This window comes from Coregonus clupeaformis, chromosome 30 (assembly GCF_020615455.1).
Source record: "Coregonus clupeaformis isolate EN_2021a chromosome 30, ASM2061545v1, whole genome shotgun sequence".
NCBI classification, from domain to species: Eukaryota; Metazoa; Chordata; class Actinopteri; order Salmoniformes; family Salmonidae; genus Coregonus; species Coregonus clupeaformis.
Genome location: NC_059221.1, coordinates 44,263,532 through 44,288,274, shown reverse-complemented (window position 1 = coordinate 44,288,274; position 24,743 = coordinate 44,263,532). Strand labels below are relative to the sequence as shown.

At 42.3% G+C, this 24,743-nt stretch overlaps 2 protein-coding genes across 6 annotated transcripts in view; both read left to right on the top strand.

Annotated features, from left to right (window-relative positions):
• Window positions 1–11,092, top strand: part of iqgap1 (IQ motif containing GTPase activating protein 1) — a 71,648-nt gene extending 60,556 nt beyond the window's left edge. The window contains exons 31-37 of the mRNA XM_041899204.2: window positions 127–262; window positions 924–1,011; window positions 6,737–6,949; window positions 7,167–7,336; window positions 7,996–8,118; window positions 9,471–9,579; window positions 9,861–11,092. Coding sequence (XP_041755138.1) covers window positions 127–262; window positions 924–1,011; window positions 6,737–6,949; window positions 7,167–7,336; window positions 7,996–8,118; window positions 9,471–9,579; window positions 9,861–9,974 — 953 coding nt within the window. The 3' untranslated portion in view covers window positions 9,975–11,092. The remainder of the gene's footprint in view (window positions 1–126; window positions 263–923; window positions 1,012–6,736; window positions 6,950–7,166; window positions 7,337–7,995; window positions 8,119–9,470; window positions 9,580–9,860) is intronic.
• Window positions 11,093–13,198: 2,106 nt separating this feature from the next.
• Window positions 13,199–24,743, top strand: part of crtc3 (CREB regulated transcription coactivator 3) — a 75,413-nt gene continuing 63,868 nt past the window's right edge. For all 5 annotated transcript variants that reach the window (XM_041899202.2, XM_041899200.2, XM_041899199.2 and 2 more), the window contains exon 1: window positions 13,199–14,477. In XM_041899202.2, coding sequence (XP_041755136.2) covers window positions 14,346–14,477 — 132 coding nt within the window. In that variant the 5' untranslated portion in view covers window positions 13,199–14,345. The remainder of the gene's footprint in view (window positions 14,478–24,743) is intronic.

The following is a 24,743-nucleotide window of genomic DNA, read 5'->3' as shown; positions in this document are numbered from 1 at the left end:
GTCTCACCTGTCATCTGTTTCCCCTCTTAGAGCTTCCTTCCACCCTCCCCACAATTTCATGTGTCATTCACGTCCAATGTAGAATCCCAACTCCCTCTCCCCTAACCGTCCCCCTTCTCCCTCCAGGTGAGAGCCCCCTCGCCCCGGGGGACCCCAACAGGGAGACGATGGGGAAGACGGAGGTGTCCCTCACCCTCGCCAACAAGTTTGAAGTCTCTGGAGAGGCCAATGCCGAGATGGACGCCAGGACTCTACTGCTTAAGTAAGACTGTAATATTTTTATACAATAAAGAATACACCCCTTCCCTAGGGCTCTTGTCTAAATCGGTCCTCTCTTCACCTCCTCTCCTGATTGCTCTCATCTGAAAGAACTGACCAGGTGTAGGCCAGCCTAATGATGAGCTGCCACCATATTGTTTTCATCTGTCAAGTTTAATTTCCAATCAGTGCAGATGAAGGAGAGGAGATGAAGCAGAGGAGATAATGAGAGGACAGATTTTTAAGCAATTTGATCCAAGGTGTTGGTTCAAAAGAAGGGCAGATCAGTGACCAGAGTCCTCAGCAGTTTGTGCGTTCCCAGCTGAACCTCCTCACTCTCTCCCTTCCCTCTTTCTGGCCTGCTACACCAGACGTAGTAACCTTTGCAGAGCGTGAGACGCTCCTATTCATTTCAATGAAACCTGGTTGTGAGTGCCGGCTCCGCGAGAGGCTCACGCTGCCCCGCAAAAAATTACGCTCTGGTTGTATTTTCAAGATTTCGACGCGCAGCTCACACCCGAGAACAATAGCATAAAGTGGCTTGCGCTCTGCTCACGCCGGCCAAAAGTTGCGCTTCCATTGTAACAGCTAAAAAAAAAACTACTGTTGTCTCGACGCCCTAGAATAGCTCCTATGTCTCTTTCCCCCTATCTCTCTCTCTCCAGCACCAAGCGGCTGATCGTGGATGTGATCCGGTTCCAACCTGGAGATACGCTAACTGAGATTCTGGAGGGGGCTGCCAGTCCTGAACAGGTGAGACACTGGGGAGGTAGAGATAAATGGAGGGAAGGAATGGGAGGGACTGAGGGAGAGAGAGTGACTGAGGGAGAGAGACTAGGGGAGAGGGAGACCTGGACAGAACTTGGCAGTAGAACTCCTAAACAGTACAGTGGGCTCCAAAGGTATTGGGACAGTGACACATTTTGTTGTAGTTTTGGCTCTGTACTCCAGCACTTTGGATTTGAAATGAGAAATTACTATGAGGTTAAAGTGCAGACTGTCAGCTTTAATTGGAGGGTCTTTTCATCCATATCGGGCGAACCGTTTAGGAATTACAGCATTTTTTGTACGTAATCCTCCCATTTTAGGTGACCAAAGTATTGGGACAAATTCACATACAGTACCAGTCAAAAGTTTGGACACACCTACTCATTCAAGGGTTTTTCTTAATTTTTACTATTTTCTACATTGTAGAATGATAGTGAAGACATCAAAACGATGAAATAACACATATGGAATCATGTAGTAACCAAAAAAGTGTTAAACAAATCAAAATATATTTTATATTTGAGATTCTTCAAATAGCCACCCTTTGCCTTGATGACAGCTTTGCACACTCTTGCCATTCTCTAAACCAGCTTCACCTGGAATGATTTTCCAACAGTCTTGAAGGAGTTCCCACATATGCTGAGAACTTGTTGGCTGCTTTTCCTTCACTCTGCCGTCCGACTCATCCCAAACCATCTCAATTGGGTTGAGGTCGGGTGATTGTGGAGGACAGGTCATCTGATGCAGCACTCCATCACTCTCCTTCTTGGTAAAATAGCCCTTACACAGCCTGGAGGTGTGTTGGGTCATTGTCCTGTTGAAAAACAAATGATAGTCCAACTAAGTCCAAACCAGATGGGATGGCGTATCGGTGCAGAATGCTGTGGCAGCCATGCTGGTTAAGTGTGCCTTGAATTCTAAATAAATCACAGACAGTGTTACCAGCAAAGCACCCCCACACCATAACATCTCCTCCTCCATGCTTTACGGTGGGAACTACACATGCGGAGATCATCCGTTCACCCACACCGCATCTCACAAAGACACTGTGGTTGGAACCAAAAATCTCCAATTTGGACTCCAGACTGAAGGACAGATTTCCACCGGTCTAATGTCCATTGCTCGAGTTTCTTGGCCCAAGCAGGCCTCTTCTTCTTATTGGTGTCTTTTAGTAGTGGTTTCTTTGCAGCAATTCGACCATGAAGGCCTGATTCACACAGTCCCCTCTGAACAGCTGATGTTGAGATGTGTCTGTGACTTGAACTCTATGAAGCATTTATTTGGGCTGCAATTTCTGAGGCTGGTAACTCTAATGAACTTATCCTCTGTAGCAGAGGTAACTCTGGGTCTTCCATTCCTGTGGCGGTCCTCATGAGAGCCAATTTCATCATAGCGCTTGATGGTTTTTGCGACTGCACTTGAAGAAACTTTCAAAGTTCATGAAATGTTCCGTATTGACTGACCTTCATGTCTTAAAGTAATGATGGACTGTCGTTTCTCTTTGCTTATTTGAGCTGTTCTTGCCATAATATGGACTTGGCCTTTTACCAAATAGGGTTATCTTCTGTATACCCCCCATACTTTGTCACAACACAACTGATTGGCTCAAACGCATTAAGAAGGAAAGAAATTCCACAAATTAACTTTTAAGAAAGCACACCTGTTAATTGAAATGCATTCCAGGTGACTACCTCATGAAGCTGGTTGAGAGAATGCCAAGAGTGTGCAAAGCTGTTATTGTAAATAAGAATAGAATATGTTTCTAAACACTTCTACATTAATGTGGATGCTACCATGATTATGGATAGTCCTGAATGAATGGTGAATAATGATGAGTGAGAAAGTTAGAGGCATAAATATCATACACCCCCCCGTTGTAATGGTGAGAGTTTAGCATGTCTTGCGTGGGTATGATATTTGTGCATCTCACTTTCGTACCCTGCACATACTAATGGACAAACAAACAAACCAAAATAAAAGCTAAGTCTTCTCATGCTTTGTTGATTTCAAAAAAGCTTTTGACTCAATTTGGCATGAGGGTCTGCTATATAAATTGATGGAAAGCAGTGTTCGGGGAAAAACATACAACATTTATAAAATCCATGTACACAAACAACAAGTGTGCGGTTAAAATTGGCAAAAAACAAATGTATTTCCACAGGGCCGTAGGGTGAGACAGGGATGCAGCTTGAGCACCACCCTCTTCAACATACAGTGGGGAGAACAAGTATTTGATACACTGCCGATTTTGCAGGTTTTCCTACTTACAAAGCATGTAGAGGTCTGTAATTTTTATCATTGGTGCACTTCAACTGTGAGAGACGGAATCTAAAAACAAAAATCCAGAAAATCACATTGTATGATTTTTAAGTAATTAATTTGCATTTTATTGCATGACATAAATATTTGATACATCAGAAAAGCAGAACTTAATATTTGGTACAGAAACCTTTGTTTGCAATTACAGAGATCATACGTTTCCTGTAGGTCTTGACCAGGTTTGCACACACTGCAGCAGGGATTTTGGCCCATTCCTCCATACAGACCTTCTCCAGATCAGTCAGGTTTCGGGGCTGTCGCTGGGCAATACGGACTTTCAGCTTCCTCCAAAGATTTTCTATTGGGTTCAGGTCTGGAGACTGGCTAGGCCACTCCAGGACCTTAAGATGCTTCTTATGGAGCCACTCCTTAGTTGCCCTGGCTGTGTGTTTCGGGTCGTTGTCATGCTGGAAGACCCAGCCACGACCAATCTTCAATGCTCTTACTGAGGGAAGGAGGTTGTTGGCCAAGATCTCGCGATACATGGCCCCATCCATCCTCCCCTCAATACGGTGCAGTCGTCCTGTCCCCTTTGCAGAAAAGCATCCCCAAAGAATGATGTTTCCACCTCCATACTTCACGGTTGGGATGGTGTTCTTGGGGTTGTACTCATCCTTCTTCTTCCTCCAAACACGGCGAGTGGAGTTTAGACCAAAAAGCTCTATTTTTGTCTCATCAGACCACATGACCTTCTCCCATTCCTCCTCTGGATCATTCAGATGGTCATTGGCAAACTTCAGACGGGCCTGGACATGCGCTGGCTTAAGCAGGGGATCCTTGCGTGCGCTGCAGGATTTTAATCCATGACGGCGTAGTGTGTTACTAATGGTTTTCTTTGAGACTGTGGTCCCAGCTCTCTTCAGGTCATTAACCAGGTCCTGCCGTGTAGTTCTGGGCTGATCCCTCACCTTCCCCATGATCATTGATGCCCCACGAGATGAGATCTTGCATGGAGCCCCAGACCGAGGGTGATTGACCGTCATCTTGAACTTCTTCCATTTTCTAATAATTGCGCCAACAGTTGTTGCCTTCTCACCAAGCTGCTTGCCTATTGTCCTGTAGCCCATCCCAGCCTTGTGCAGGTCTACAATTTTATCCCTGATGTCCTTACACAGCTCTCTGGTCTTGGCCATTGTGGAGAGGTTGGAGTCTGTTTGATTGAGTGTGTGGACAGGTGTCTTTTATACAGGTAACGAGTTCAAACAGGTGCAGTTAATACAGGTAATGAGTGGAGAACAGGAGGGCTTCTTAAAGAAAAACTAACAGGTCTGTGAGAGCCGGAATTCTTACTGGTTGGTAGGTGATCAAATACTTATGTCATGCAATAAAATGCAAATTAATTACTTAAAAATCATACAATGTGATTTTCTGGATTTTTGTTTTAGATTCCGTCTCTCACAGTTGAAGTGTACCTATGATAAAAATTACAGACCTCTACATGCTCTGTAAATAGGAAAACCTGCAAAATCGGCAGTGTATCAAATACTTGTTCTCCCCACTGTATATATCAATGAATTGGCGAGGGCACTAGAACAGTCTGCAGCACCCGGCCTCACCCTACTAGAATCTGAAGTCAAACGTCTACTGTTTGCTGATGATCTTGTGCTTCTGTCCCCAACCAAGGAGGGCCTACAGAAGCACCTAGATCTTCTACACAGATTCTGTCAGACCTGGGCCCTGACAGTAAATCTCAGTAAGACCAAAATAATGGTGTTCCAAAAAATGTCCAGTTGCCAGGACAACAAATACAAATTTCATCTAGAGACCGTTGCATTAGCGCATACAAAAAACGATATCTTCCTCGGGCCTAAACATTAGCACCACAGGTAACTTCCACAAAGCTGTGAACGATCTGAGAGACAAGGCAAGAAGGGCCTGCTATGCCATCGAAAGGAACATAACATTCGACATACCAATTAGGATCTTGCTAAAAATACTTGAATCAGTTGCAGAACCCATTGCCCTTTATGGTTGTGAGAACTGGGGTCCGCTCTCCAACCAAGAATTCACAAAATTGAGACTGCATGCAGAATTCAGCAAAAAACTCCCTCGGTGTACAACGTAAAACACCAAATAATGCATGCAGAGCAGAATTAGGACGATACCCGCAAAATCCATTGAGACGTTAAATTCTATAACCACCTAAAAGGAAGCAATTCCCAAACCTTCCATAACATAGCCATCACCTACAGAGAGATGAGCCTAGTGAAGAGTCCCCTCAGCCAGCTGGTCCTGGGTCTCTGTTCACAAACACAAACAGACCCCACAGAGCCCCAGGACAGCTACACAATTAGACCCAAACAAATCAGATAATTAATTGACACATTTCAAAGAATTAACCAAAAAACAGCGCAAACTGGAATGCTATCTGGCCCTAAACAGAGAGTACACAGTGCCAAAATACCTGACCACTGTGACTGACACAAAATTAAGGAATGCTTTCACTATTTATTGACTCAGTGAGCATATTGAGTGAGGCCGCCATAGGCAGACTTGGCTCTCAAGAGAGGACAGGCTATGTGCCCACTGCCCACAAAATGAGGTGGAAACTGAGCTGCACTTCCTAACCTCCTGCCAAATGTATGACCACATTAGAGACACATATTTCCCACAGATTACACAGACCCACAAAGAATTTGAAAACAAATCAAATCTTGATAAAGTCCCATATCTATTAGGTGAAATAGCACAGTGTGCAATCACAGTAGCAAGATGTGTGACCTGTTGCCACAAGAAAAGGGCAACCAGTGAAGCACAAACACCATTGCAAATACAACCCATACTTACTATATGTTTATTTATTTTCCCTTTTCTACTTCAACACTGTACATAGCCATAATAACATTTCAAATGTCTCTATTATTTTGAATTTTTTGTGTAATGTTTACTGTTGATTTCTGATTGTTTATTTCACTTTTGTTTATCTATTTCATTTGGTTTGGCAATGTAAACATGTTTCCCATGCAAATAAAGCCCTTTGAATTGAGGGAGGGAGGGGGAGGGAAGGATGCAAACCTGTAATATTAGTTAGCAGCTCACATACTAACAGTTGATCCTGGTTTTTGATGATATAGTTGTGCCATAGTTAAATAAAGCAGAGGGGGCACACCACTAAAGACTGACAGCATGCACCAGGTTTATAGTAGTCAACTGAGTAGGACTTCCTCTGGGTTGGGGAGGGATCACTTTCGCTATGATTTGTGCACAGTAACCGTATAGGGTGAAGTTGCCCCTAGACACTGATCTTGGGTCAGTTTAGCATTTTCCCCACTACGGTTAAGGTTAGAATTGGAGGAGGGGAAGCTGATCCTAGATCTGTGCCTAGGGGAAACTTCACTCTCGCGCACACTAACAGCAACACATGACATCACCCTTGTTTCCCCCCTCCCAGGAAGTGGAGTACCAGCGTGCTATGCAACGGCGGGCCATCCGCGACGCCAAGACCCCGGAGAAGATGAAGCAGGCCAAGCCGGCGGTGGTGGATGACAGCCTGACGCTGCAGGGCAAGAAGGACAAGATCAGGAGCAACCTGCAGCGGCTGGCAGAGCTGGGCAAGGTGCACCCTGAGAACCGCTACCAGGACCTCATCAACGACATCGCCAAGGTACTGTACTGCTCGCTAGTTGAAGCTGTGTGTGTCCACCCCTAGAACCACTTCCAGGACCTCATCAACGATATCGCCGCGGTACTGTGTGTGGGGGGTGGGGGTGTGCTAGTGTTTCTGTATCTGTCACGTGATGTGTGTGTGGTACTTATCATATACGTGTGATTATGGATGTTTTTGTATATGTGCCCCATAAAATATAACGTGTGTGTTCCAGGACATCCGAAATCAGCGGCGGTATCGGCAGCGGAGGAAGGCGGAGCTGGTGAAGCTCCAACAGACCAACACCGCCCTCAACTCCAAGACCGCCTTCTACAACGTCCAGATCGACTACTACAACCAGTACATCAAGACCTGCATGGACAACCTGGCCAGCAACAAGGGCAAGTGAGTGGCCTTTCTCTTCATACCAGAGGGAAGACACTAGCCTCCAGGTTTGAGAGGTGGGCCAGTAACCGGAGGGATGCAGGTTTGAATCCCAGTGTTGACGGAGGATGTTTTGTATGCGAGTAGAATAAAGGATCAAGAGCTCAACTCGGAATTCTTATTACAAAAATGTTGATGGGTGAAGGGTTGTAAGTGAATAAGATAGACGGGGAAACCTGCACTGCAGAGGTCACAAAGGTTTGAGCCTATTAGAGGGCTGGGTGGAGCCATCAGCATACTTCTTACATCTGGGTTGTGTTCATTAGGACACACATTAACAAAATGTTACAAAACGTAACACGTGTTTGTTATTGGACAAGTCTAGGAAGTACCTCGCCATTTTATTCAGTTTTAGACTGTTTTATTCTGTTTCGTGCCTAGTGAACACAACCCTGAACATAGAAGGGTTGCCGTTACAAAAGAGGGTAGGGTCCGGAATGGAACTACCAAATTGTTATTGGTTCTAGCACAAGGCAACTGCATCTCAAGTTGAGGAATCATCCTTACATGGACTGCTATTTCCTCTGCTATGTTACGATGTGTGGCAGTGTTATGGACAGACTCTCTCTCCCTCTCTCCCCCTCCCTCCCTCTCTCCCCCCTCCCTCCCTCCCTGCTCAGGCTGTCAAAGAAACCAGGTGACACCAAGGCCAAGAAGAGTAAACAGGTGTCTCAGAAATACACCGCCGCTCGCCTCCATGAGAAGGGTGTGCTGATCGAGATTGAAGACCTGCAGACAAACCAGTAAGTTAAAGATACACCTTGGAAGATCTGCGGACAAACCAGTAAGTTAAAGATACACCTTGGAAGATCTGCGGACAAACCAGTAAGTTAAAGATACACCTTGGAAGACCTGCAGACAAACCAGTAAGTTAAAGATACACCTTGGAAGACCTGCAGACAAACCAGTAAGTTAAAGATACACCTTGGGAGATCTGCAGACAAACCAGTAAGTTAAAGATACACCTTGGAAGACCTGCAGACAAACCAGTAAGTTAAAGATACACCTTGGAAGATCTGCGGACAAACCAGTAAGTTAAAGATACACCTTGGAAGACCTGCAGACAAACCAGTAAGTTAAAGATGCACCTTGGAAGACCTGCAGACAAACCAGTAAGTTAAAGATACACCTTGGAAGACCTGCAGACAAACCAGTAAGTTAAAGATACACCTTGGAAGACCTGCAGACAAACCAGTAAGTTAAAGATACACCTTGGAAGACCTGCAGACAAACCAGTAAGTTAAAGATACACCTTGGAAGACCTGCAGACAAACCAGTAAGTTAAAGATACACCTTGGATGTTTAGTTGATAATTGTTTACCAAATGTTGGCTTGAATGTTAGCTGTATGGTAAATATGATGTAATATGAATACATGTCTTATCTCATGACACCATACAAATCCTTAGTTTTATGCAAACAATAGGGTTAATGCTTTTGCTCAGAATGGGTGAGGGTAGCTGTGCCCCTTTCTGTCCTCTTTTAATCAATCAATCAACCAATCAATCCATGACTCTCAATTACAAATCTGATAAATCAAAAACACACTTTCATGTAAACATTTTAAGTCATACAATCGACTGCGCCGAGACATCAGATCCAGTTGACAGTTTTTTGGTAACCAAGCCGTTAACCAAGAGCATGAACATTAAGCTCTCTAGCCAATGGCTACACACAGATAATTTGTGTCCGAAACATCCGGTTTGAGACAGCTTTTATTTTAATGGGAGTCATCTGTTGACAGATGATGGACGGCGGAGATGTTTGTCTGATTAAAAAAAACTCACAAATTTCGCTCTTTTATTGATGCAACTCGTACGAAAATAATTGACTTGAGTTGAACTTTTGACGGTCAAAAACGAACAATTGATGAAAACCTATAAGATGTAATCTGTGTGGCCGTAGCCTATATCTATATATCTCACGCATATTTGCATATACAGAACTTACTCTGTACCCATACCTGCCCGTATAATTCCCATACCTGCATAGTGACACACATACACCCACCCACCCTGACCGAGTGGGCACCTGTTCAGAGACTACACCAACATGACACACTGTGTACACTCCCATCCCACCCCACCCCTACACAGGTTTAAGAACGTTATCTTTGAGATCTCTCCGTCGGAGGCGGTTGGAGTGTTCGATGTGAAGGCCAAGTTCATGGGAGTGCACTTGGAGACGTTACAGTTGGAATACCAGGTATATATACTGTATGATTGAATGAATTAATGAATGATGTACAGTGATGCAGGAATGTGAGAAAGAAGGTGGTGGTCAAATGGGATTTTATGGTTTGTTGATATTTCTGTTGTCTGTTTTTATACTTTTTGTAATGATTCCTTCTCACTTTCTCTCTCTCCTCCTCTTCATCCCTCTCTTCCTCTCCCCCCTCTCCATCTCTCTCTCCATCTGTCTCTCCATTCTACCCTCCCTCTCTCCTCCCTCCTCCCTCAATCTCTTCCTTCTCTTCTCTCTCCCAGGACCTCCTGCAGCTGCAGTACGAGGGTGTGGCTGTGATGAAGCTCTTCGACAGGGCCACCATCAATGTCAACCTGCTCATCTTCCTGCTCAACAAGAAGTTTTACGGAAAATAGATGGATGAGACGGGGAGAGAGAGAGGGAAGGAGAGGGGGCTACAGACACTGTTGAGAACAGAACATCTAACAGAGAGGGCCTTGGCCCCATGCTGTCTTATCTTAGCTCGGTTTCCCCCTCTTCCGCACTACTTTAAGTATGCATTCATTATGTGCCTTATTGAGATGGAATATTCACCGTACGGTATGTGCCTTATTCTCCAAGGAAAAGTCATCCGGAAGCCTGCTGGATGCTCCAAGTGTATCCTAGTCGGGATCCAGAGTGCGTGATCCAGAGTGCTTGTTGCGTTTTGTGTTACTATGTTACTGTAAGGCGGTCAAAGGTATAAGATAGGGATTTGTCTGTGTCAGGCGCTCGTTTTCCGGTTATTTGAAACACAGTTCAAGAGTTGCATGTTGATGACATCACGCAAGCAATTTTGTCATACAGTATAGCTTTAAGAAACTTGCAAATCCACTATTGGCATAGGAAATAGCCTTTCAAGAGTAGAGACTAAACTGAACAATCAATGTAGAAGAGATGTTTTATCATGCTTTGTGTTAAATAAATTTATAAATCGAAAACTGTCCTTATTTATTCATGTTTTAAGTGTTGTGAGTCCTCCAAGTATAGTTAACATTACTTCCTTTTATTTTCCTTTAAGGAGCATAGTTGTATCAGAGCAAATCACGTTTCATAGTTCTTTAGTCACACATTCATTATTAATTGAAAATACGGTGACTTCAGTTTTTTTTACTGCGTTAACCACTCTAAAGGAAACCGTTCATACACTCCAGTCTAGAGTGCAGTATTATATAATAATGAAGAGAGATATGCTTTAGGTTCCAGTAGATGTCACTCACTGTACACTAAACAAACAGTCTCGGCACAGAATCCTTATGACAATTAGTTCTATTTCAGAAGACTGGAAAGCGTGATATACAGTACTGCCTTGTCACAATTGTTTTGAAATGTTTTTGTTTTTTAAACCAGTGTACCCTTGTATTGAAGTTAATTTACACTGGGCCTAACCAGGATATAGTTATCTAGGAGCCTATGTTCTTTCTGTGCTATGTTTTGCCCGTAGTCCATAGAATGTTTTACATGTTATAAAATTAATAAAGCTTTAATAATGCAATATGTCATTTATTTCAATTTTATATCATCCACAAGTAATTTTTCTTGTGAGATATGTATTACCAGTGACACTTTATAATAACATTCATTAAGATGCTTAAATGCTTTTTAAATGATTTAAATGCTTAGAATACTTACACATGATTATACAATTTAATGTTCATAAAAGGTGGAATACACATTGATTACTATGCACACTATTTATGAATAGTAAATTGACTTTAAGGGAAGGTTTCCCAAAACCAGATCCAGCCTAGTCCTGGACTATTCAGGATTACCCTAATCTCTGTCTGGGAAACTGGTCCTATTAGTTCAAATGTATTGTTTTGCAGAATATAATATCAGTATAATGTCATTTGCATTGTATGATGTCTGGTTGTAAGATTTTATATGATAGATATAACTTAATACAATATATTAATATATTGGGGCCTGGTACTGTATGTCCATGGATGGTTGGATAGGTTTGAGAATGAAAAGCACAATTTAAGGAACTGAATAAGTCAAGCTCATTTACTTTCATGTGTGTTCCACTGTGGTAAAATACATATTTACGATTGTTCTGAGCACTTAAATGTTTGTCATTTTATTTAGTAGACATTTATATCCAGGTCAATTACCATTCGGTTCACTAAATAATGAGGCTGAACAACCGTATGATAAAGGCTAGGCCGGAAGTAGACAAATATAAGCACCCACCTAATTTGTATTATTATTTAAAGGCAAATTTCCAATTGAGCCGATATCTGCAGTGTTTACCTTGAATGCCATCTTTGCAAACATGGTAACATGTCCAGTCTGATTAAATCCCGTCCTAGGTGTCACAAGCAAAACACTAACAGAAATAGTCACATGTTCCCCATGGTATCATATACACAAGATTATGTAATATACCATTTCTTATCTTAGTGGATGCTATGATTAAATTATGTACAAAATGAAACAAAAACACTGATACCTTTTTTTCAGACAAAGGCTAGATTTTCACACCTAGGCTATATTCAGGAGTGGTTACAGTCAAATATTTCAGTGTATCTAGGCTATATTCAGAAGTGGTTAAAGTCAATTATTTCAGCGTATCAAGTGATCCCCAGTGTCAAATAATCTCAGGTTGGCAATCACCTCTACTATAAACTAGGTTTCAATCCAATTGATGACAGATTTTCATGCAAATATTTTAAAATCTGCATAAAGAAAATGTGTGCATTTTCCCACCAGAGGTGTTTCCACCTAACTGACTTGTTGTGGGTAAAAATCAGTGTGTGATGAGGTAGTGCACACAAAATGTACTTTTTCGCTTAAGTTTTCATGTCCTGAATAAAAATCTAAAATGAATTGTGTTTCCATTGCATTTTCAACTCTACCAATAGTTTTGTCACAAAAACTTGCATTAAATAGCAAATGTGCCTACTCTGGTGTTGGCACGTGCGCTCTAGCCAACAGCTCCCAGATACAGTGCGGGTAGGCTAGTCTACATGATAAGATTATGGATAAGAGCGAGAATATTTTTATTTGTCAAACGGCAGTCAAGCATCGATAATCATGTCTCCAGAATAAGACCCTCTATTTAGTGGAAAGAAGCATCAAGCTCATCATCATGCACTTTCACCACCATGTGAAGTTCATAACTTATTTCATCTGTAGCCTAATAAACTACATGGTTTCCCAAGTTGTAGTGGGAGGAGCACAAACCATATCATCGCATGACTCCAAATTTACTTCGATATGATGGTTATTATATAAATATTTGCGCATAAAGACGCTTGACCACCATTTCTTGCATAATTTATTTTACCGAAACAAACAGATCCCACCATGTCGAACAAACTTTGTGTTTCGGTACAATTTTATAAAAGCCAACAGATAAATTGACTTTTTATTTATACTGAATGACTTAACTCGCATAAAAACTGTGGATGGAAACTTGTTATTGGCTCCAATAAAAAGGATGCCTTTGAAGTGTTTCCATGCTGCCATTTTCAGTTGGATAATGCAGCCAGCTAAACGTCCCCTTTAAGAGTTCTTCACTGCCCTCCTGTGGACATAACCGGTAAGGTTGTTTCGGCTGTTTTTATGCAGCAGGATCAGTGGAGAAAGGGATCTCACTAGATAACGAGAGCCGACAAACTATGGAGCGATATGCAACAGGAGGAGACAAGACGAGAGGAAGCTAGACTTTACCGCATGGATTTTAATGTTTACATGCTAGCTAAATATAGCTGGTAAAAAATAGTTGTAACAGTTATAGTCGACCTGCCTGTGTGGATAATCAGAGGACAAGAATCGAAACCAATGTTTTTGAGTTCGAGAGATTTGGATTTGGATATTTGCAATCTGGTAACGCTCGCGCTGCTACTGCAAGATCTTTCCGACACTTGTTGAAATGACATTTCGAAATCTTCTCCACAAGGGAAGTATTCGCTAATGAAAACATTGCTAACTAACAACTATATTTGGGCTAATTCCATCTAACTGCCGAGGGTAACGTTAGCTAATATTGTTTTAGATAGCTAAAGATTTGTAAGCTAACGTTAGTTGCGCGTCTCTTCTGCTGTTCGTGTCGCATTACGGGGTAGCTAACGTTACTGTACTAGCTATCTGCCTAGCTATAGTTTTTATCGATGATATAAAATGACAATTTTGATAGCTTTGAAGAGGTTGAAGTACTTATTAGTTGTTATTTAGCTACGCGTGTTGCTTCAATTGACAATGCACTATTAGATAGTTCCTGAAATATTTTAAGCTAAATTGTTAATGAAGAAAATGGAAGTGACAGGTAGCTAGCTAGCACTGGCACTCTCTCACGCTAGCTAGTTAGCATAACTAGCTACTGATTGAGTTTCAAACAAGTTGTTGGCTTGTTATTAGTTTAGCTAACTATTTACAAATGAAAATGTTTTCACATGCATTGACAATACGTTGGATGTATAAAACTCAAGAACTTCGATAATTGTTGTGACTCCTTACTTGCTGGACACGAAAATACAAAATATTTTGGAATTTGATGATTTGTTTACAAACACTTGTCAGCTGAACTGTGTACTATTGTTAGGTAACGTTAGTTAGCTAACTTATGTGGCTATCGAGCTAAAGTTAGCTAGCGCCGAAGATTTGCCAACGCGACGATTTTTGAAGCAGCACTGATGGATTCGCTAAAAGTGGACTGACATACAAAACTACACTATCTATATTTGTGCACCAAGCACTCGCTTTACATTTTTTAAGTAAAGTTTTGAAACTGTGCGGCCCACACCATGTCCGGATCCCCGGGCTCGGGTGGCTCAAACCCCAGGAAGTTCAGCGAAAAGATAGCGCTGCACAACCAGAAACAAGCAGAGGAGACGCGGGCCTTCGATCAGCTTATGACAGATCTCACTGTCTCAAGGGTAAGCAGATCCCTGTCTATAAATATCGAATTATTAAGTGTGATTATTAGTGCATGAGTTGTCTCAAACTAGATAAGAATGCCATGTTTATTTTGATCAAGGAAGTTGGACAGGCAATCCCGCAAGGTGTGAATGCTCTCCGCTGTCAAGCAGCGGGGCACCTGTCAAACTTGTAAAACGAATTACAATTCATTGAGGTTATAGTTAGGCAGGCTATTTCGAAATAAGGCTAGCTGTTTAAAAAAAAAATACCCCTATGGTTATTGTTTAGTATAGAACTACAATGACTGTAGTTAACAATGAGGTTGTTTTTAATACTTACAACAAGGAGAATCATAAATCGATGTTAAATTCATCAGGATCGTTTGGAAATATATTTAGCCTAAACAGGGGGCTATCAATCGATGGCTGACAGTTCACACTCACTAATTAGACATAGGCCATCATTGATCACTGCCTTGTGTGTGATGTCATCTGAACAGAAACATCACCAGTGAACATGCTTTCTGCACCACCCACTCTTGCACTAGTCAGCCTATTCTTGTTTGAAATGATTGGTTAATAACCAGCCAGCAGCTGCATATTCTTTTATGAGTCATCATTAGCAGCAATGTGTTGTTGTCATATGATGATGTAGATGGCAATTGTAATGGCGCCTCTAATTTTGCCTGCACAATAAACTGTGGCTTAGCTACATTCCCCTGTAATCATCTGTTTGAATAAACCATTATGTTGCATTTTTTTATACAGAGAAGTGAGATCTTCAGACCTGACTTTTCTGCACTGAAAGGGACCCAAACCGCTAATTATGTGCAGATCTCATCCATTTGACTATTTATTACATTTACATTTTAGTCAGTTAGCAGACACTCTTATCTAGAGCAACTTACAGTTACTAATGTTAATGTAGCTAGGCTAACTTTGAGTTGGGCAGCACTTTACATTTGTCAGGACAATTGCATTCTACAACACCCAAGGCCAGTTTACTGTTAGGCTGCATCAAGGTCTCAAATCAATCCCCTCTATTGTGAACGAGCAGCTCTCACATTGCTTTACAGTGGGACACACACACAGTCATGCTGCTCTTATCTTCAATAGAGCCCTCGAGGTCTCTCCTGCATTTATCTTAATGGAGTAAAAAGGCAGAGTTATTGGGGGCGTTGGGTGACGCATGCCTGGTTTTGCTCAGTGTTGGTAGCCTGTAACCGTTGGAGGTTGGCAGGTTGAATGTAAAGATGGCAAGGGCATCCTTGTATTGGGGACTTATTTGCTGAGGAATGTTACTGTTTTCTGGGTGATTTGTGAGGTTTTATTTGCGCTTCCCATGACTGTGTTTTTGTATTTTAATGTGTGTGTAAAATAAAATGAATGGCCAAAGCTTGCAGGGAACCTTGTGTAGACATACCAGCCCTGCCTCATCTGCTAACTACTCATAACCAGTTCACCATGTGTATCCAGCTAGCTAGGAAGGACACTTCTTGTGGGTCTGAGTCACTTGAAATGTACCAGCTTTGCATCCAATGTCATATTTAAATGACTTATATTAAGAAGCAGAATGGAAAGCAGCATCGTTCTTGTTTGGAACAATCGGTTGACTGCATTTAACCTTACAGAACAGCAAGCAAACTTATAGTGAATCTAACAGCGAGGAGGAGGAACTGTGCTGCTTGAGTGACAGGGGAGGCGCCAGGCCCCCAGTGTCCGGTCTGGAGCGTGAAGTCATTAGCTCTGCTGGTCGGCTACTGCGTAGCAAACTAGCAGTGCCAAAGCCCTGGTCTGCCCTAGAAAGCCTATGTCAATTACGATCGCCAGAACGGCCAAACCCAAAAAATGTAGGCGCCTGTTTTGAGCTCTAAAAGTAGTTTTTCTTATTTTGATCAAGTCCAACTACGAATTATTTTAAAGTTCGCTACAAATCGAGATATTTAATTAAATAGTGATCCATTCCGACTACAACATTTGTCGTCACACAGGACCACGTGCTGACACAGACCAATCACGGGCCGGCAGGCTACGAGGAGGCTCGCGCCCTCATGCACGTGTCTCTCATGCAGGATGAAAACGACTACATCGACCATGATCCTTTGCTAGTTACGGCCACTTTCACTATTTTTCTAATGTATTATTTTGTTGTGCTATTCAGCCCCATTCAGCAATAAGGCACACTTCAAATACTTCCCGCTTCATGCGCCATCGGGAGTTTTCCATGGGAATACGTGGATGAAGTCACCATCTACTGGTTTTAATGTCTATGGGAGGCACTTGGTGTGTGTGGGAAGCAGCCGCAAGAGGAGGAGAACTGAGTAAACTATAACAAATGTTGCAAGTGGCTGAGATGCGTTTCAGAATATTGCATGCGATATAAATCTCTTTTAATGTGGATATCGCACATGTCACTATTGCGATTTCGATGTGAATTTGATTAATTGTGCAGCGCTTTATATGCAGTGCATTCGGAAAGTTTTCAGACCCCTTGACTTTTTCCACATTTTCTTACTTTACAGCCTTATTCTAAAATTGGTTAAATAAAACAATTTCCTCATCAATCTAAATACCCCATAATGACAAAGTGAAAAGAGGTTTTAGAAAATTTAGAAAATGTATTAAAAATAAAACAGATACCTTATTTACATAAGTATTCAGACCCTTTGCTGTGAGACTCAATTGAGCTCAGGTGCTACTACACGCACACAGTCAAGAAAACTGACATGATCTCCTGGGAAAAAATATAAAGGTTCCATTCATGTTATTTCCATACCATCGGTTCACAATGTCTTCTTTTATGAGAGGCCAGAGTTGGAAATGGCCAGTTAAAGGAGATGTGGTTTGGAGGCTACTCCGAGTGATGTTGCCCATAAGGTATGAACTGTTGATGACCCTTGAGAGACAGAGGCCCAGTGAGTGGGTTGCAGAAAACGGCTGTAATTAAAACTCTCTGTTTCAACATTCACAACAGGCCATTACAGGCTGAGTTGAAAGTGCTCGAGTGGCACTGAGTTGGTCTGTTTTAGGGCTGGGAATTGCCAGGGATCTCACAATATGATATTATCGCGATATGTTGGTGCCGGTACGATATGTATTGCGATTCTCACTATTCTATACAGTGAGCTCCAAAAGTATTGGGACAGTAACAAATTTTTTAGTTTTGGCTTTGTACTCCAGCACTTCTATTCTTATTTACAATAAGTGACTCCAAAATGACACAATGCATTATTTACCATTAATTTCTATTAGGCACAAAATAATCTGAAACACAACCAAAACAAACAGCAAATGCAGCCAACAAATTTGTAGTCACAAGCTTGATGTAGTCATTGCATGCTATGGATGTGGGACCAAATACTTAACTTTTGACTACTTTAGTACACAGAAGTCAATGTGTCCCAATACTTTTGGTCACCTAAAATAGGGGGACTATCTACAGAAAATGCTGTAATTCTCTAAATGCTTCAACCGATATTGTGAAGATACCCTCAAATTAAAGCTGACAGTCTGCACTTTAACCTAATTTCCAATCCAAAGTGCTACAGAGCCAAAACAATTGCAATTTGATACTGTGACTTTATTGCAATTTGATGTTCCAAATATATTGCTCCTGCAGAGGGATGCGAGAGCCATGAGAAAACAAGTTTTGATCAGTCATGGAATTAAAGGTGCTTAAAACAAATTGGCTCCCTATTTAAAAAGATGGAGAACAAGCTATGAAGGCAAAAATACTGGAGTTTTGGTGCAGGTACAGCAAACTAGTGCAAAAATAATATTGTGATATTGTCAAAAATAATATCCCTATATGTAACTATCAATTTAAAATTTGCCCGTCACTAGTTTGTTTTTACCTGAAGGTAAACTGCTACTGCTTTCCCACCGCTGTAGGTAGTAGACCAGGCTATTTCACTGAATGGTGTAGGAGTTTGCCTGCTAACTTTGATAAACGCATAGGGCAGTCTACATGTAGGTTGACACAGGTTTTTCTGGTTTGTATTGAAAGCAAAGTGTTCATGTGTCTTTTTGAACTAGGAAATATGAAGTTGTTGTTGTTGCACACTCTTTAGGAAAGTAAGCTAGCAAAGTCTGTTCCTGCTTTGCGAAAAAGGTCTACACCGGTGCTTCATGGTCTGCAGATGCTTTCTGCTTCTCCTATGTTGTTAATCTGCAGTTTGTCACTAAGGCCCTTGTATGAGTTGTTGTGGAAATCGCCTGGATTGCCTCCTTTTAACCCGTGGGAATGATGCCACCGCAAGGTCTTCCACATTTTGTCCCTCTGTGCCTTTTATGAATACTATTATTGGATACTCTGAGGAGCTGGAGGGTGTGTGTTTGTGTGTTCTGTTTATGATGGATGTATTTGGGGTTTGTCTTGTTGCTTTATCCCTTCCTCTAAAACCCCATTCGTTAAGCACTGTTTTAACCAATTGGCTGGGAGTATATTAAAATAGTCCTGCGTTTTTGTTTTGGCTTTGGCGGGACAGTCTCTGTCTTGTGATAGGTTTTATATTAAGGTGTGGTCTATGCCAGGTTAGGTAGGCTATCTGGGAAGCTGGGGAAAAGAGGGAGTGAGTTTTGGTTTTGGCAATGAGATTGCTATGCATTTTGGGGAAATTCCCTCTCAAGTTGCTCTTGAGGGGCTGTTGGATTCAGAACAGAGGTTGTGGTTTGTACGTGCTGAGTCCAACAGGGCTGGGCGATATATCAAATTAATTTGAAAGTATGTTTTAGTGTGATGTTCCAAATGCCTGTATCGCAATAATTAACGTTATTCCCCCCCACCCCCCGTTTTTATGAGCGTTCTGTCTTTTTGGGCTTGTCTCCTTATGTGCCGTGTGCACTGTGCACCTTCCCACTGGCACACAGACACCAAGCCCCTCCCCCTGCCACTCACCACAACAAAATACAAAAGATAACTTCTTCCTCACTGACAACAAGCAGTTTAAACTCGCAATTTGCATTTTGAGGTTTAGTCCAACAGAATCGGTCATATGGACAGCGAAACGTTTAGAGACGTCTATTACAGTATAATAATGAGAAGTTAACCTTTCTAACGATACCCTTTTTATGTCTCCCCTCCCAAAATGTAGAATTGAGCAGACCCTACTAAAATAAGAGTATCAATGAACATGATTGTGGAAAATTAATGCTCAGTTTCTGTCACGCGCTGCATTGTGCTACCACATACCGCTAGCAGCATTTTAGCCACAGACTGTTATGTGCTAGCTGTCTGGTCTGTGTTTTTATAAATGTGCAATGAGCATACAAATACAAATTTATATTAGGGTTGGGTGGTATCCAATGTTCATACCGTTTCTGTACCATACTGGGGTATATGGTATTACCGGATGTGCACACAAGGGGCGCCATTTCAACAACCACCCACAAAACAATTTAGGCAACCGGGATCTTGATCCAGGAGGAGATTGAATGTCTCTGCTGTAACCAAGAAACTTGATTTTGACATCTAGCCACTTGGCTAGCAAGTTAGCGAACCAAATGCATAGCTGGAGCCCTGAGCTGGATATAATTTATTTGACACATCTTAGATTTCTTATAGTTATAAGCAGTGGCGTAGTGCACTGCCCCCGTGATGCGGGTGTTCCCCCAACCCAAAAAACAAAACAAAAGTTTAGAAAATCATACTGTCGGTATTTCGAAATATACCGCTTATACGGTATATCACCCAATCCTAATTTATATAAGAAATTAGCAACTCGTTCTCATTCTTAGAAATAAGCATCTTATCCCGGTAGGCCACTTGATTTCAATATCTAAACAAAGTGAACATGTTGTTCAAACAGTTGGAGATGGACAGGAGAGTGTATTCTTAACATTTAAACTGTTCTACCATGTTAGCAAGCAAATAGATCCAAGTTTTCTAGACTTGAAATATAAAGTTTTAGCTGGCTACTCATTAGCACGTGGGCTTGTGATTTGTTTATGAGACCTGTGTGAATTTTCTATAATGCCTGCTACAAGAAGTTGGGCACTATTAGTGAATATTCTGGTTAAATTTCTACCAAAATGGCATTTTCATAGACTTGAAAGCCAGATCAGTGATTATTGCAAAAAAATGCAGGATAAACTATTTTGATGAAATTATGAAATGATTAGTGTGTCTTATGGTTGTGGAAGGCTTATATTTAGCCTAGGTATCATTTTACAAGCCCTGAATTCATTAAATTATTCTGGACTGTTTGAAATGTGGTGTTTTGACCTTTAATTGTGCAACAAAGCTTATTTAGAGAACATTAAAATCTATATATCGCGACTCGCCCATAAGTTTGAAAAAATGGCATATTTTTTGCCATATCACTCAGCCCTAGTCCAACATCAATGGTGTTCTCTCTCACTTTGCAGACAGAGAGACATTGCCTCATCTTACACCTGCGGGATGTTGTCGGCTTGTCAGACACACGGAGAGAGAACAGCTTTCCCTGGAGCACGAGCCACGTGTTAAATCTGAATGACATTTAATCACAACAAGAGCTAAAGGTCTCCTGAATGGCCCCGAGGCTGTATAGTGTTAAATTAAACCTAGCTTAGCTCCTTGTCAACTCTGTTACTGCCCTCTCTTCTCTGAGAGTTCCCTGTCTGTGTAAACCTATTGACAGCATCAAATGAGGTCAGTCTTTGAGATTCAAATTTTGTCCTTTGGTTAGTGTGAGGAAGAAACGCCCCACGGATTTGCCTTTTCCTGATCAGAATTGATAATTGGAACTGTTTACCTTAGCTGAACAAACCATGCTCTGTGTGGTCCCTGAGTTGGCCCTCTGTCCTGTGTTGGAGGAGCACAGGGCCTGTATCCACCAAGCGTCTCAGAGTAGGAGTGCTGTTCTAGGATCTGTCCATATAACTCTTATTCATTATGAGCTAAAAGGCCAAACTGATCCTAGATCAGCATTCCTACTCTGAGACACTTTATGGATACGGGCCCTGGTGTGGAGTCAGGCTGCCATACTGGACTCATTTCTATGAATTGGTGAATGGATAGGCTACAAAACGTTTGCTTCTGGGGGTGCTCTTGAGACAAAAGGGTTCCCCTTAATGGACAGACATTCTCCTGAAACTAGGCTAACATACAGGAACTCAAGTCCTTTTGTTCACCCGACCTAGAGTACCTCACAATCAAATGGCGACCGTATTATCTCTCGAATTTTCCTCTGTTATAGCCACGGCAGTTTATATCCCCCATTAAAGCCGATACCACGACGTCCCTCAAAGAACTTCACTGGACTTTATGCAAACTGGAAACCACATCCTGAGGCTGCATTTATTGTAGCTGGGGATTTTAACAAAGCAAATTTGAGGACTAGGCTGCCGAAGTTCTATCAACATATCGATTGTAGTACCCGCGCTGCTAAAACACTAGACCACTGTTATTCAAACTTCTGCGATGCTTACAAGGCCCACCCCCGCCCTCAATTCGGCAAATCTGACCACTACTCCATTTTGCTTCTCCCTTCCTATAGGCAGAAACTGAAACAGGAAGTACCCGTGCTAAGGACTATTCAACACTGGTCTGACCAAGCGGAATCCACGCTTTAGGATTGTTTTGATCACTCGGACTGGGATATGTTCCAGGTAGCTTGCGAAAATAATTTTGACGAATACACCGATACCGTAACTAAGTATATCAGGAAGTGTATAGGAGATGTCGTACCCACTGTGACTATTAAAACCTACCCTAACCAGAAACCGTGGATAGATGGCAGCATTCGCGCGAAACTGAAAGCACGACCCACCGCATTTAACCATGGTAAGGTGACTAGGAATATGGCAGAATACAAACAGTGTAGTTATTCACTCCGCAAGGCAATCAAACAAGCAAAACGTCAGTATAGAGACAAAGTGGAGTTGCAATTCATGTGGCAGGGTCTACAGACAATCACGGGCTACAAAAGGAAAACCAGCCACATCGCCGATACCGACGTCTTGCTTCCAGACAAGCTAAACACCTTCTTCGCCCGCTTTGAGGATGACACAGTGCCAACGACGCAGCCCGCTACCAAGGACTGTGGGCTCTCCTTCTCCTTCTCCGTGGCCGACGTGAGTAAAACATTTAAACGTGTTATCCCTCGCAAGGCTGCCGGCCCAGACGGCATCCCTAGCCGCGTGCTCAGAGCATGCGCAAACCAGCTGGCTGGTGTGTTTACGGACATATTCAATCTCTCCCTATCCCAGTCTGCTGTCCCCACATGCTTCAAGATGGCCACCATTGTTCTTGTACCCAAGAAAGCAAAGGTAACTGAACTAAAAGACTATCGCCCGTAGCACTCACCTCTGTCATCATGAAGTGCTTTGAGAGACTAGTCAAGGATCATATCACCTCTACCTTACCTGCCACCCTTGACCCACGCAGCGATCACTGCCTCATTGCCTGCGTCCGTAATGGGTCCGCGGTCAAACGACCACCCCTCATCACTGTCAAACGCTCCCTAAAACACTTCAGTGAGCAGGCCTTTCTAATTGACCTGGCCCGGGTGTCCTGGATGGATATTGACCTCATTCCGTCAGTAGAGGATGCCTGGATGTTCTTCAAAAGTGCTTTCCTCTCCATCTTAAATAAGCATGCCCCATTCAAAAAATTCAGAACTAAGAACAGATTTAGCCCCTGATTCACCCCAGACTTGACTGCCCTTGACCAGCACAAAAACATCCTGTGGCGTACTGCATTAACATCGAACAGCCCCCGCGATATGCAACTTTTCAGGGAAGTCAGGAACCAATATACACAAGCAGTTAGGAAAATAAAGGCTAGCTTTTTCAAACAGAAATGTGCATCCTGTAGCACTAACTCCAAAAAGTTTTGGGACACTGTAAAGTCTATGGAGAATAAGAGCACCTCCTCCCAGCTACCCACTGCACTGAGGCTAGGAAACACTGTCACCACCGATAAATCTACGATAATCGAGAATTTCAATAAGCATTTTGCTACGGCTGGCCATGCTTTCCACTTGGCTACCCCGGCCACCAGCGCTGCACCCTCTGCTGCAGCTTGCCCATGCCCCCCGCTTCTCCTTCACCCAAATTCAGATAGCTGATGTCCCGAAAGAGCTGCTAAATCTGGACCCCTACAAATCAGCAGGGCTAGATAATCTGGACTCTTTCTTTCAAAAATTAGCCGCCGAAATTGTCGCAACCCCTATTACTAGCCTGTTCAACCTCTCTTTCGTATCGTCTGAGATCCCCAGAGATTGGAAAGCTGCCGCGGTCATCCCCCTCTTCAAAGGGGGTGACACTCTAGATCCAAACTGTTACAGACCTATATCCATCCTGCCCTGCCTTTTTGAAAGTATTTGAAAGCCAAGTTAACAAACAGATCACTGACCATTTCGAATCCCACCGTACCTTCTCCGCTATGCAATCCGGTTTCCGAGCTGGTCATGGGTGCACCTCATCCAGAAGGAGAGGTCCATACAGGTGCATCAAAGCTGGGACCGAGAGACTGAAAAACAGCTTCTATCTCAAGGCCATCAGACTGTTAAATAGCCATCACTAGCCTATTAGAGGCTGCTGCCTATAGACATAGACTAGAAATCACTTGCCACTTTAAGAAATGGAACACTAGCCACTTTGATAATGTTTACATATCTTGTATTACTCATCTCATATGTGTATATACTGTATTCTATACTATTCTACTGTATCTTAGTCCATGCCGCTCTGACATCGCTCGTCCATATATCTATATATTCTTAATTAATTCCTTACTTAGATTTGTGTGTATTGGGTATATGTTGTGAAATTGTTAGACATTACTTGTTAGATATTACTGCACTGTCGGAGCTAGAAGCACAAGCATTTCGCTACACCCGCAATAACATCTGCTAAACACTTGTATGTGACCAATAAAATGTGATTTGATTTGATGTCATTGGACAGAAATGACACACCTCTCCACACCCATGAGCAAAAGCATAGCCTAAGTATTGTTTGTCTAAAACCTAAGGATTTCTGTGATTTTATGAAATAAGAAATTGATAGTATTATAGGATTATATCACATGTAAATGAACCATACAGCCAACATTCAAGGCAACATTTGATTTTAACCAATTAACTAAACTAGCAACGTAACTTCCATAGTGTATCTTTAAGTTTTCTTGTGTACAACTTTTTGTCTATATCTTATCTTGCCCTTATTATCCCCAGGCTCTGCCCATGCAGCTGCTGTGTTGACTGGCATTGGAATGGATGCAATTATAGCCCAGGGTTGACCATTGGCCAATCTTGGTCATGTAGGCAGGAGTAGGAGAGGAGTCAATGCTGGGCTGGA